Genomic DNA, 14,190 nt, shown 5'->3' on the forward strand with positions numbered 1-14,190 from the left:
ATCAAATCACCAGCTCTTTGAAATTGGATGTGGAAATGTGCAAAATGAATCCTCCGGATTTCCATAAAGTACATACGTGCACAAGTACAATCAGTACACTGCTTGTGTAGCAGCGGAATCCTCAAGCGTACAAATCACCTAGTGTGAAGTATATCCCCGCCCTTATTTATTCAATCAACTAAACCAAATTTAAATAATAATGGGTTATATTACATTAGACACATCCAAGTCTGATTGCTACCCTAGCCCTATTGAATCTAAAAATCGCTTAAATAGAACTTTTCCAGCAATGGTTAAAAGGCCTCAAAAAGCAGCATACCATACCTCAAAAGAAATTAGAGCAGAATCGCCAAAGAAAGCTACTGAAATACAGTACGATAAGGGTTTATCAGTCAGATAAGGATTACAAAGCGATACCTAAAACCCTGGGACTCTGGCAAACCTTAACACTAGAATTACCAAAGCTTACGAAAAAAAAAAAACTCGTAAGCCCGGCCCACCTTAAATCCGTTCGCACCTCTCCGTCAGCGTCTTTTGTCTTATAAATGTGTCGATAAGCGCATCCCATCCCCCCGCCCACCTCCACAGTTCAATTTACAAAGAGGTATCTCAGTGCTCAGTGTTTATCTTGGAGTGAAGTACCTGGAACTTTATAAGGTAAAAAATATATCGTCATTTGGAACACATACATTTCATGTGTGCTCCGTGTCTACGACAATCTATGTAAACACATTGTTAAAACAAACGTTTTTCATGTTTTAGTAATAATTGACAAAATGTAGACACGAAGTGTATAACATGTGAAGCCTGAAATCCAAATATCAAATAACACTTTCACAAAAGGTACAAGTATAACAAAACAAGTGCACTTTATTCAAGTATATAACTGAAGAAAAAGGAAAGCAGGTTACGGTAGGCTGCTGATACGACAGCTTGCGTGGTGCAATGCCAAGAACTGCTGACTCCCAATCAAGAGGTCGCGGTTTTGATATCAGCTGCTTCCCAAATTTACCGTTTTGAGTAGTGAGCTGCTCTTATTGTTAATATTATACAATAAAAACATACATTGGATGTCTGTAACAGCCGGTGTAAATTTATAGTACTTGTCTAGGTTAGCTTTTTTTTTTTTCCAGTTTAATTCTCTCACTCACATTCACACTCCCACAAATCACAAACCCAACGCCGTTTCCAGATAGACTTGATATAACAAACTTCTTTTGTTATACCACCTCTTTATTTGAAAACTGTCAGATCTTGTGCGCAAACAAGACAGACTGGGAAAACTGTGGACGTGGGTATGAGTGGTGTACGTGACTGAAAATGATTGTGGATGTGAATTTTTTTTTTTATTCCAGTTTTATTCTTGAGTGTTCCTGCTCACGCAGAATTAGTATGCACCTTCTGGTCCATGGTGTCAAAGCCGCATTGACAAAAAAGAGACTAAGGTATATATGACATTTGGGATAGTTCATTTTATGACCTGTATTGTATAGCTCGGAAAACATTGTTACACTAATGCAACATTATATTCCTTCGCATACCTTCATGCATTTGAATGCGGTTACTATCTTTCCCGGTCTACATACGTTGCTGTATGGTGGCGTTTCTTTTGTACTCCAGGAGATGCAGAGGCCAGAATTGTACAGAGAGGTCAGTTCTGAGCTACAGAGCATCCAGAAAGTATTCACAGCGCATCACTTTTTCCACATTTTTTTATGTTACAGCCTTATTCCAAAATGGATTAAATTCATTTTTTTCTTCTACACACAACACCCCATAATGACAACATGAAAAACTTTTGAGAATTTTGCAAATTTATTACAAATAAAAAAATTGAGAAAGCACATGTGCATAAGTATTCACAGCCTTTGCCATGAAGCTCAAAATTGAGGTCAGGTGCATCCTGTTTCCCCTGATCATCCTTGAGATGTTTCTGCAGCTTAATTGGAGTCCACCTGTGGTAAATTCAGTTGATTGGACATGATTTGGAAACGCACACACATGTCTATATAAGGTCCCACAGTTGACAGTTCACGTCAGAGCACAAACCAAGCATGAAGTCAAAGGAATTGTCTGTAGACCTCCGAGACAAGATTGTCTTGAGGCACAAATCTGGGGAAGGTTACAGAAAAATTTCTGCTGCTTTGAAGGTCCCAATGAGCACAGTGGCCTCCATCATCCGTAAGTGGAAGAAGTTCGAAACCGCCAGGACTCTTCCTAGAGCTGGCCGGCCATCTAAACTGAGCGATCGGCGGATAAGGGCCTTAGTCAGGGAGGTGACCAAGAACCCGATGGTCACTCTGTCAGAGCTCCAGAGGTCCTCTGTGGAGAGAAGAGAACCTTCCAGAAGTACAACCATTTCTGCAGCAATCCACCAATCAGGCCTGTATGGTAGTGGCCAGATGGAAGCTACTCCTTAATAAAAGGCACATGGCAGCCCGCCTGGAGTTTGCCAAAAGGCACCTGAAGGACTCTCAGACCACGAGAAAGAAAATTCTCTGGTCTGATGAGACAAAGATTGAACTCTTTGGTGTGAATGCCAGGTGTCACGTTTGGAGGAAACCAGGCACCACTCATCACCAGGCCAATACCATCCCTACAATGAAGCATGGTGGTGGCAGCATCATGCTTTGGGGATGTTTTTCAGCGACAGGGACTGGGAGACTAGTCAGGATAAAGGGAAAGATGACTGCAGCAATGTACAGACACATCCTGGATGAAAACCTGCTCCAGAGCGCTCTTGACCTCAGACTGGGGCGACGGTTCATCTTTCAGCAGGACAACAACCCTAAGCACACAGCCAAGATATCAAAGGAGTGGCTTCAGGACAACTCTGTGAATGTCCTTGAGTAGCCCAGCCAGAGACCAGACTTGAATCCAATTGAACACCTCTGGAGAGATCTTAAAATGGCTGTGCACCGATGCTTCCCATCCAACCTGATGGAGCTTGAGAGGTGCTGCAAAGAGGAATGGGCAAAACTGGCCAAGGATAGGTGTGCCAAGCTTGTGGCATCATATTCAAAAAGACTTGAGGCTGTAATTGCTGCCAAAGGTGCATCGACAAAGTATTGAGCACAGGCTGTGAATACTTATGTACATGTGATTTCTCAGTTTTTTTATTTTTAATAAATTTGCAAAAACCTCAAGTAAACGTTTTTCACATTGTCATTATGGGGTGTTGTGTGCAGAATTCTGAGGAAAAAAATGAATTTAGTCCATTTTGGAATAAGGCTGTAACATAAAAAAATGTGGAAAAAGTGATGCGCTGTGAATACTTTCCGGATGCACTGTATATAAATTCGTGAAATTCAAACGTTAACAGTTCTCACATACCCAAGGACCATTCTTCCTTCATTATGACGTGTATAATGTGTGAAGCCTGAAGTCCAAATAACAAATAAACACTTTCACAAAAGGTACAAGTATAACAAAACAAGTGCACTTTATTAAAGAATATAACTGAAGAAAATAAGAAAGCAGGTTACGGTAGGCTGCTGATACGACAGCTTGCGTGGTGCAATGCTAAGAACTGCTGACTCCCAATCAAGAGGTTGCGGTTTCAATATCAGCTGCTTCCCAAATTTACCGTTTTGAGTAGTGAGCTGCTCTTATTGTTAATATTATACAATAAAAATATTAGTTGATTTGAGTCTGTAACAGTTGGTGTAAATGTATGGTACTTGTAAAGGTTAGCTTTTTTTTATTTTTATTCAGTTTTGTTCTCTCAGTCATGTTAACACTCCCCCGCATTGCAGAAAGAGAACAGAAGCCCTCCCGGCAAGAAACGTCCACTCACATATAAGAACAACACAGCTGCACCAGCCATAAAGGTGAAAGATGGCACCGTTTGGATACAGGATGAGGTCCGGCGTCATCCTGCCAGTCAGTCTGCCCCACACCGGTCCTTCAATGAAACAGCACAGCTTACAGAGCTCGCCAACGTATAGTATAATAGTACCAAGTGAAAATAAATACAAAGTACTTCTGAAGGCTCAACAATATGCGAGAAAAATGTGAGTAAAAACTGCACAATGAAATGGCAGTTGGGATGATACAGTACATTACCTCAAGTCCAATAGAATAGACATCCTCACAGCTATGATTAGGTGTTCACATGCAAAGTTAGTGCAGTTAATTGTCTAATTCTGGATTCAGAAAATCATGAGCACTAACAAATCCGGATCACTCATATAAGACATCTAGAAAACAGTATCAACAAAGGTTGTTTACAGGAGTTCTGAAATAATACATTAATGTAAAACTTTCAAGCTTGACTCCACACAGACAGCTGTGACAAATATAAAAAAAGAAGAAGATTTGGACAATTAACACACCAGGAGATTGTGACATTTGAAACATGAATCAGTTCGACTCACTGTTTACAACTCCAATTCCAAAAAAGTTGGGATGTCTATTTTACTCACAATAGGATGCAGAAAACATTATCAAATGTTAACACTGAGAAAATGTACAACTTTAAGAAAAGAATAAGGTCATTTTGAATTTTACAACAGCAACATGTCTCAACAAAGCTGGGACAGGGCCATATTTACCACTGTGTAGTATCTCCCTTTATTTTAAAAACAGTCCATAAACATCTGGGAGCTGAGGAGACCAGTTGCTGGACTTTGAGAGGAATGTTGTCCCATTCTTGTCCAATATACAATTCCAGCTGCTCAACAGTCCTGGATCTCCTTTGTCATATTTTTCATTTCATTATGCATCAAATTTTTTCAATTAGTGAAAGGTCTGAATTGTAAGTAGGCCAGTTCAGCACCTGGACTCTTCCACTATGAAGCCATGCTGTTATAATAGATGTATTTTGCAGTTTCATTAACTTGCTTAAATATGCAAAGTTTTCCCTGAAAAAGACATTGTGTGGATGGGAGCATATGTTCCTCCAAAACCTGTCTATACCTTTCAGCATTGATGGTGCCTTTCCAGATATGTAAGCTGCCAATTCCATAGTACTAATGCACTCCCCTACCATCAGAGAAGCAGGCTTTTGAACTGAGCACTGATAGCAAGTGGACGGTCCCTCTACTCTTTGGTCTGGAGGACATGGTGTACATGCCGCCCCCCAAACCCCCCAAGACATTGATCCAGATTCTCAGAATCTTTTGATATTATGTACTGCTAATGATGAGATATTCAAAGTCTTCACAATTTTACGTTGAGGAACATTATTCTGAAATTCTTCCACAATTTGTAGATGCAGTTTTGTACCGAATGGTGAACTTCTGTCCATCTTTACTTTTGAGACAGTCTGCCTCTCTAAGATGCTCTTTTTATACCCAATCATATTACTGACCTGTTGCTAATTAACACTAGAATCCCTGAAGCCTACGAAAAAGGTCATAATCCTGGGCCACCTTAAAATTCCTAAGCTCCTCCTTATCAGCGCTCCTTGTTTTGCGAATGTGTCGATCAGCGCAAGCAGCCGGCTATCCCATTGCCAACACAGCAGCTGAAGTTTTCCCAGCTAAAGGCTCTTCATCTGGGTGAGGTGTCTGGAGTTGAATAGGATAAATAATATATCGTTATTTGGAATACATGCGTTTCATGTGTGTTCTATGTCTGCAACGATCTGGGTAAATGTTGGATGACAGGAAATGCAATGCAAGAAATGTTGAACACATAACTAAAACAAAGCTTTTGTATGTTATATTACTAATGATAAAATGTTGGCATGAAGTGTATAATGTGTGAAGACTGAAGTTCAAATATCAAATATACTTGTACCTTTTGTGAAAGTGTTTAACAAAACAAGTGCACTTTAATTCAAGAATATAAACCAAAGAAAAAGAAATTGAGTTGGGGACAAGGCTGACATGTCCACTTGGCTGATGCAGAGGTAAGAACTACTGTTTCAGAAGCCATCCCTGCAAGAAATGTCCAGTCACACACAAGAACGCAGTTGCTCCAGGCGTAAAGGCAGAAGATGGTACCGTTTGGATGCAGCAAGAGGTTGTATCTCTTTGGGAAAGTTTACTTGGTGTATTGTAACCAAGTATGAAAATAATTTATTTAATATACAAAAACAAAGACATACAAATTAGAGACTTAAAAAGAAATCAGCTCTTCTAATTTGGCAGTTCTTTGGCCTAAAAGTAAATAAGTATTTTGGGTTGTTGTCAATTAAGCAGGAAGGGACATGCACAAGCGGTACCCAATGCTACCACCACACTCATCTTACCAGTTGTGAATTGGCACTTTTTGTTTTAGAAAAAACACAAATTATAAGTTCAATGCAATATGAGAAGAATGTACAACAGCCGTTTTATTCACATTTATGTGGTATGTCTTTCGGTCGTAATAATCCATGTTTAATTCTTATGGGACTGCAATAAAGGAGATGTAAATTATCAATAGCATCATTGCACTGAGGAAACCCTCTAACCAAACACTTTCATTTGAAAATCACAAACAATCTCATGTAGTCACTTCCCTTGTGGGAGACTGATATACATCTCTCCTGCACAGAAGACTACAGAGCACTGGTTTGCTTCTTCTAAAAAGATTGGCTAAAGGTATTAACCAGCATCACTGGCATGATACTACAACACTAATGCAATAAGCTATTTCAACTGGTATACATTTTCAAAATCATGTCTTTTCTTGTCAACAGAAGCTGAAATCTCTCAAAAGCATTGAAATATGTGGATTTTAACCAGCCAGTCTTGTCTTCATTTATGCATCCCAACTGAACACTGCATACTTGGGCCTTTGACGGAAACTGCACAACTACAGCTTCACAGAACACCCTTTACCTCGATTGTATTCTCTTAATAATGTGCAGTTGTCAGCTTCTTCTGCAGGCATTGTTTTCAATAAAAATGCATGAAGCATACAAAAATCTGGTATACCCACCATGTTGAATGCCAAAACATAGGAAATTATCAGATTGCTAATTTGCATTTTGCAAGGGAAAATGTAATCAGATTTATATATCTATGCTAAAGATGCACAAAAGTTCCAAGTGTAAATACAATTCATGTACAATGCATTTACAACCTATTCATATGCAATCAAAATACAATCGGCAAAATAATATACATCAGTAATTTTAGCTATCGTCAGAAATCTAACAAACTGAACATAAAGTAGTTCAGGGAAACAGAATTTGTCTGGTTTCAGATAACTAGCTATAGATACAATTAGCTGTTTACGATACTGATATGACAAAAAAAGATTTGTTTAAGCAAATGTAGTTTTATGCAAGACACTAGATTCTGCCAAATCTGAATTTCTTCAAGTTTCAAGATTAAAAAAAAAGTAATGAGAGCTTGCACCAAATATTAGAGAAATGCTAGTGAAATAACCAAATTTACTACAACTGCAAACATTATATAGCCTCTCAGACTTACCTTATTATAACATCATTTGTGGGTAAAAAGCTAAGATTAATAACACATTTAAAATGACTCCTGTATGCTATTTATACACATTAAAAATAAAACCTTCAAAATGGGGGTAGAATTTTATTTGAATTCAAAAGGTAAATACTTACCATTAATAGGCTTTTGATGCAAAGAATCAACAAAGTTTCTAGGATTCTCGATAGTATACTTAATATCTCGAATAGTGTGTGTGCCAGCACCTTCACTCCATGTTCCCTTCTTTGCAGATTTTGCCTGATCTTCAAGATCACACAGTCTGATCTGATCTGGACTAAAGCAACATAAACTGTCAAACGCACTTGGAAGAAATTAATATACATGCATCTTTCAACTACAACTTTCATGAAAATTTATTCTAGCATAATTTTATCAACAGCTAGGAAAAAAATTCAGGAAAAGAATTGAACTGAGAAACTAACAGAGACAACTAAGTCAGTTATGAACTATACATTGAAATTTTCTACACTTACATAGTGATTCATGGGCCTCACAGCAAAGATGGATGTTGGGGCACCATTCCAGAAAAAAGCATATAGATGACAGCAATGATTTAACAATGCCAAACTTTAATTTTTTTAAATTTTATCTTACACTTTTTGGATGCTGTTGCTAACAAAAAAAACTTGTCTGAACGAGCTGGGCTTTTTAAGACTACATTCACACTGCAGCTTTAACGGACTGTATTCTGATTTTTGCCTCTTATCTGATTGAGTTTTTTTTGATTGCTCACATTAAATTTTGCAAAAGATCCAAATCTGATGCAAGTGTGTACAGATATCTTTCCTCAATATGCCACACATGTACTAAATGAATAAAAACAACTGACAGGCAGACACAACCAAATAGACACTGGTGATTGCACCACTTCACATTGTTTTAGTATAGGATATTGACAAATTCATCACCTCATGATAGCAAATAAGAGAAAGAGCCAACAAAAGATTTGTCTGACTGCAGTCACTACTGTTATACCTGAAGGCAGAAATATGTGATGAGACAAGATTAGTGACAGTACAATGTGGAGGGTTTGAATGTGAAACAGTCATTACAAAATTTGTGTAAATCATTTCATAAAAGTTTTCATTCTATGTTGTTTTTTGGCTAATTACAGTTCTCCAAAAAGACCTGAACCATGTCACATGCAAGTGAAACAGAAGGTGAAGAAGAGAAGAGGGGGGAAAAAAAAAAATCAGAACTGAGCTGCAGTGTAAAAGTAGCCTTAATTGGTTTTCCAAAAAAAAAAAAAAGAAAAAAAAGTTGAACATGCTGTGCTGCAATCAGACTTCAGGCTGAACATTATAGTTACTATTAAGATGGCAGCATTAATCAAAAGGAATAACAGTCTAAATTTAAAGACAATAAAGGACAAGAATTATTCCATAAAAAAAGGAAAAAAAAAAAGAAGTGCAAGTGAACTATTACATCTTGATAAACAGTGGCAATTTCCTTCACTTAAAATGTATTCCTGCTTATAACCATTTTCCCCGTATACAGTAATCCCTCGCTATATCGCGCTTCGCCTTTCGCAGCTTCACTCCATCGCGGATTTTATATGTAAGCATATTTAAATATATATCGCGGATTTTTCGCTGCTTCGCGGGTTTCTGAGGACAATGGGTCTTTTAATTTCTGGTACATGCTTCCTCAGTTGGTTTGCCCAGTTGATTTCATACAAGGGACGCTAATGGCAGATGGCTGAGAAGCTACCCAATTTACTTTTCTTTCTCTCTCTCTTGCGCTGACTATCTGTGATCCTGACGTAGGGGGTGTGAGCAGGGGGGCTGTTCGCACATCTAGACTAAAAATGCTGAAAGATTATCTTCACGTTACTACCTTCTGTGTGCAGCTTTTAAGTATGCTGCACGGTGCTTCGCATACTTAAAAGCTCAAAGGGCACGTATTGATTTTTTTTATCTGTCTCTCTCTATCTCTGCTCCTGACAGAGGGGGTGTGAGCTGCCGCCTTCAACAGCTTTGTGCCGCGATGCTTCGCATACTTACAAGCCAAACAGCCCTATTGATTTGTTTGCTCCTTTGAAGAGGAAGATATGTTTGCATTCTTTTAATTGTGAGACTGAACTGTCATCTCTGTCTTGTCATGGAGCATAGTTTAAACTTTTGAAAAAGAGACAAATGTTTGTTTGCAGTGTTTGAATAACGTTCCTGTCTCTCTACAACTTCCTGTGTTTCTGCGCAAATCTGTGACCCAAGCATGACAATATAAAAATAACCATATAAACATATGGTTTCTACTTCGCGGATTTTCTTATTTCGCGGGTGGCTCTGGAACGCAACCCCCGCGATGGAGGAGGGATTACTGTATAATACTTTTTTCAGTCAATCTACAGACAAAATGCTAAATACCTCTCCACTCATCACAAACTATTTTTCAGAGAACAAACTATATTAAACCTGTGCCATGCAAAGCAAATTTGTATCAGATCAGAGAAGCAGCAGCTGTGGTTAAATCATGAATATTTGTAGAATCCAGTGTTTATACTTACTTATTTCTGTTTAAATAGTGTAGAGAAAAGCCAAGCAAAATGACACCTTTTATTGGCTAACTAAAAAGATTATAATATGCAAGCTTTCAAGGCAACTCAGGCAAGATGTAATTGTTCAAATAGTGAATATACTAAGCACCTTGGGGATGGGGCTGGCTGGCTGGCTGGCCACTTGGTACAACCTTTTTAATAAGCTCATAGTTTTCTGCAATGCAGTAAGCAGTGAACACAAGAAGTAGCCTTTTCTGTCATTCTTGTGTAATGCTATAGTCACCTGATGTGATCTGCTCCACTGCTAACACTGGTAACATTTCACCAGTTTCCTACTCTCCTTATGATTTAAACTGTTTTGTTTGATATCATCTGCCACGTTGTGCCACCTGCTTGCCAGCATATTTCTGAATTAGATACTTTTTTTCGATTATCTTGTGATCAAACAATGCAAGGATAAACCGGTAAGTTACTGAGCAAAAACAATATAATAAACTTGATACCTCTATTATGCACTGATAGGAGCCTTTTGTGGTTTAGGTTAGAAAGGAAATATTCAAGAATAGAAACATGTGAGAAGAACAATGTGTCTTTGTAGATAAAATAAAGGCCATAAAATTTGAAATGACTGACCAGAAAAAAATATGCTGGGCAATTCCAGAAAGTATGAATAAATGTACCTGATATCTGACCAAAGCAGAACGGGCAAAATGATTCAGATAAAACTATGATACAGTGTCTTTGCAGAGGAAGAAATACAATTGGTGTGCAAATTCAAACTTTATTTGCTGGTGATCTGGTTATGTTGAAAATATGGGAATTTTTTTTTTTTTTTTTTTTATAACCACATTCCGGGAGATAGAGGATATGGAGTTAATATTATGAAACCAGACTGTATTGCTCGGAAGGGAGTGATAACAGACATTGTTCAGTACATCATATAGAACTACCACCAGTCAGCAGTTGAATCAGCAGTTTTGAAGGGGATGAGAAGAAAGTAATGAAAATATAGGAACATTAGCAGATTTATGGACTGACTAACTGTAGAAAAAAGAAAAAAGTAGAAGGAACTCAGAAGGAGACCACCATGTCCTGGAACTTCTGAAGCCCATGCTCATTAAATCTCCCTCCAAGAAATGAAATACCATGGCGACTTCAACTTTATAGAGTGGGCATTAAATTTAAAAAAACAATATGTTACCAACCCCCAAGTTTTCTCAGTAAGTTTGAGAACCTGCTTGTAGGGCTGGATGCAGATTAATGTAATACCTCAGACAAAGCAATTGCAGGTTAAGGGCATAAAGAGGAAAAAAAAATCAGGTGGAAAGAGTCCTAAACCTCTGGAAGATTTCACCACGGCTAGAGGAAACACTATTTAATTAAGGGAGAACGATGCCCAAGTACTTTATAGGCCTAAACTGAGTAAATGAATGGGGGAAGTTCAAGACCACATGAGTTTGGGTAAAGAGTGGACTTTATATTCAGATAACCTTCCAACAGTGTTACATAGATCCAGGAGATGTAAAAGATCAGAGAGTGTATTTCCAAAAAAACATGAAACTATTGAAAATATCGCCCGCATATAAAGACAGTTTATAAAAGATGCCATGTACAAATATTGGAGTTAACAGATGGGACCAAATAGCTACTAACAGCAGTTCAAGCGCAAGATTGAAGAGTAATGGGAAGTGTGGAAATCCCTGTAAAAATGACAACACACACTTGGGTTAATAAGAACCATAGCCAAAGGGAAAGAATATAAAGTTTTCACCATATTTCAAAAGATGTATCCAAATCCTATAGAACCCACAACCTGCCAAAAAAAGTTCAAAGACATGCATTTACATTACATTTACATCATTTAGCAGACGCTCTTATCCAGAGCGACTTACAACAGTGTTTGTTAGTTTTTTTTCCGCATACCCCTTGGGGTCAGAGCACAGGGTCAGCCATTGTACAGCGCCCCCTGGAGCAATTACAGGTTAAGGGCCTTGCTCAAGGGCCCAGCAGAGTAGGATCTCTTTTGGCACTGACGGGGATTCGAACCGGCAACCTTCGGGATACCAGCGCAGATCCTTAGCCTCAGAGCCACCACTCCGCCTATACATGGCTGAAAGCTTTCTCTGCATTTAGGGCAAAAAAAGCTGTTGGGGAAAGCAGTGCTATGGCTACATCTATAATGGTATACAAGTCAGCAGAAGTCAACTACTGAATGTTGTGTACAGATAAAACTGCCTGGTCAGAATGAGTTAGTTTATGGATAGCTCTCTGAAGTTCAGCTAATAGCTTAGTGTCAGAGTTTATTAAAGATATTGGCCAGTAATTGGAACATTATATAGGATATTTGTGTTGCTGTAGAATCAAATAAATAAGTGCCAAATAAATAAATAATAAATAATGGGATGTAGTTTTATGGCAACTAAGGTGTAATTTAGCATCTGAGTAAATGGTATAGATGGGAGATGACAGAATGAAGAGAAAACCTCTGGGGGGAGGAGCCCGTCACTATGTATTTTACAATTACTGTATAATTAACTAGCTGTGTGTAGTCTTCAGGACAAAAAACAACCCGAAGACTCCTTAACAATTTTACTTTATTGCTGAACTGGGAGGGGCATCAGCTAAGTGGGCCGGGAAAGGATGTAACTTGTCCAAGACGGACGTGTAGTCGAGCTTAGCTGTGGAACAAATTGACCAGGATAGGCTGGAACCTGTCTCAGGCAAACGTATGGTAGCTTTTTGTGTGAATATACAACGTGCATGTACCACAAAGATGAGTTTGTCTACTTGGTTTGAATGAGAAGTGAGGTGCATGCAAGAACCATCTAGTGGTTGTGGTTGAGCATGAGCAGAGGGGACTGCTCCACACACACACGTATTCATTTATATATCTAATTGAAACTTACTGCATATTAATCAAAATTCCTTTAAGCATATAAATATTTTAATACAAAGCAGAATTAACCGATTCAATTTTAATACAAAACTGTTTTAATAAACAACTGCTGGTGCTGTGTGGCATATTGCCTATACTAGTATTGGTTTCATACAATGATAGAGATTTTTAATTTTAACAGTATTTAATGATAGTTTACAATCTTTATACTTATGCACGATTCACAAATCTTATTAATAAAATATTGGTGTGTCAGCTGTCCAACCTGGAGAAATAGTACAGCTGCATTAAGATAGATAAGTAACCTCTTTAAATAATAAGAATTATAATCTGACTTCACTAAGTACAGAAGACACAAGCTCAGCTTACAACATGAGCTCGCTATTGGGTGTATGTACAAATTGCAAAACAAAAACAATACCTTTGTTTAGATAAGTAACAAAAGGTAGATAAGTACGCCCTGTTAGCAGAGAAGAGAATTTGTAAATTACTGACACTGGTCAAATTAATGCAATATGTAAACATTGTAAGTGGCATACTGATGCAAACAGTGGCAACACAAACAACCTTTTTTGTACACCTCAAGAGCAGCCACACTAGTATATATAGCAAGTGTCTGAACAGACAAGCCACAGCTTTTTTTTTTTGTTTTTTTTTTTTTTTTTTTTTTTTTTATAAAACACCCAGCTTGACACAAGAGTGAAAACAAAGAAAGTCCATTTACAATCACCAGAAGGTGCCTGTAGCAAATCCGTGAATAAAATTATGAAAGCTGTAACTGAGCATATTGCTAAGGAAATGTGTTCCATTAAATGATGTAAAAACACTAGACTCCAGGTATATAATGCCAAGTTGCATTTATTTCAAACTAGCGCTCTCACAAAAGTATAAAGACAAAAGCAAAAAGCCCATTCGGATATTAAATCAATTGGATATTTTGTATGCAGAACAGATCTGTGGTAAATCCACACATGTGAACCATATACTGTATTTTACAGTTCTTAATATAGAGCTTATAAACAAGCACTTACGAACCTCATACCTCGGAGATTAAATGCTTTGTAAGGGGGAATACAATTCCATTACTTCTTTCCAAAAACACATAGCCTCTGCACAAAATCACTTTAAATTTCTACCTAGTAAACTGTCTGTATTCTTTCATAAATATTTTGAGAGTTGCACTTGAAAACGGTGATAGAACAAAGCATGTTTTTCATGTTTTTATCTAAATATGTTTATTATAGTTAGTATTTCTACTTAGTTGCTTATTAGGGAAGTATTCACAAGTTTAGAGAGGCAAGAGATAAGAAATATTGCAACACTTATTGCAACACTTAAGACTTTAAAGATTCCCTGCCCTTCATTGCAGATGACAAGTCACTCCAAAGCAGGCAGTGGGA

The 14,190-nt window shown here is 37.8% G+C and overlaps 1 protein-coding gene across 1 annotated transcript in view; it reads right to left on the bottom strand.

Annotated features, from left to right (window-relative positions):
* Positions 1-14,190, bottom strand: part of snd1 (staphylococcal nuclease and tudor domain containing 1) — a 535,431-nt gene that overhangs the window by 488,571 nt on the left and 32,670 nt on the right. The window contains exon 5 of the mRNA XM_028814871.2: positions 7,511-7,671. Coding sequence (XP_028670704.1) covers positions 7,511-7,671 — 161 coding nt within the window. The remainder of the gene's footprint in view (positions 1-7,510; positions 7,672-14,190) is intronic.

The sequence above is a fragment of the Erpetoichthys calabaricus genome, chromosome 1 (assembly GCF_900747795.2).
Source record: "Erpetoichthys calabaricus chromosome 1, fErpCal1.3, whole genome shotgun sequence".
Lineage (NCBI taxonomy): Eukaryota > Metazoa > Chordata > Cladistia > Polypteriformes > Polypteridae > Erpetoichthys > Erpetoichthys calabaricus.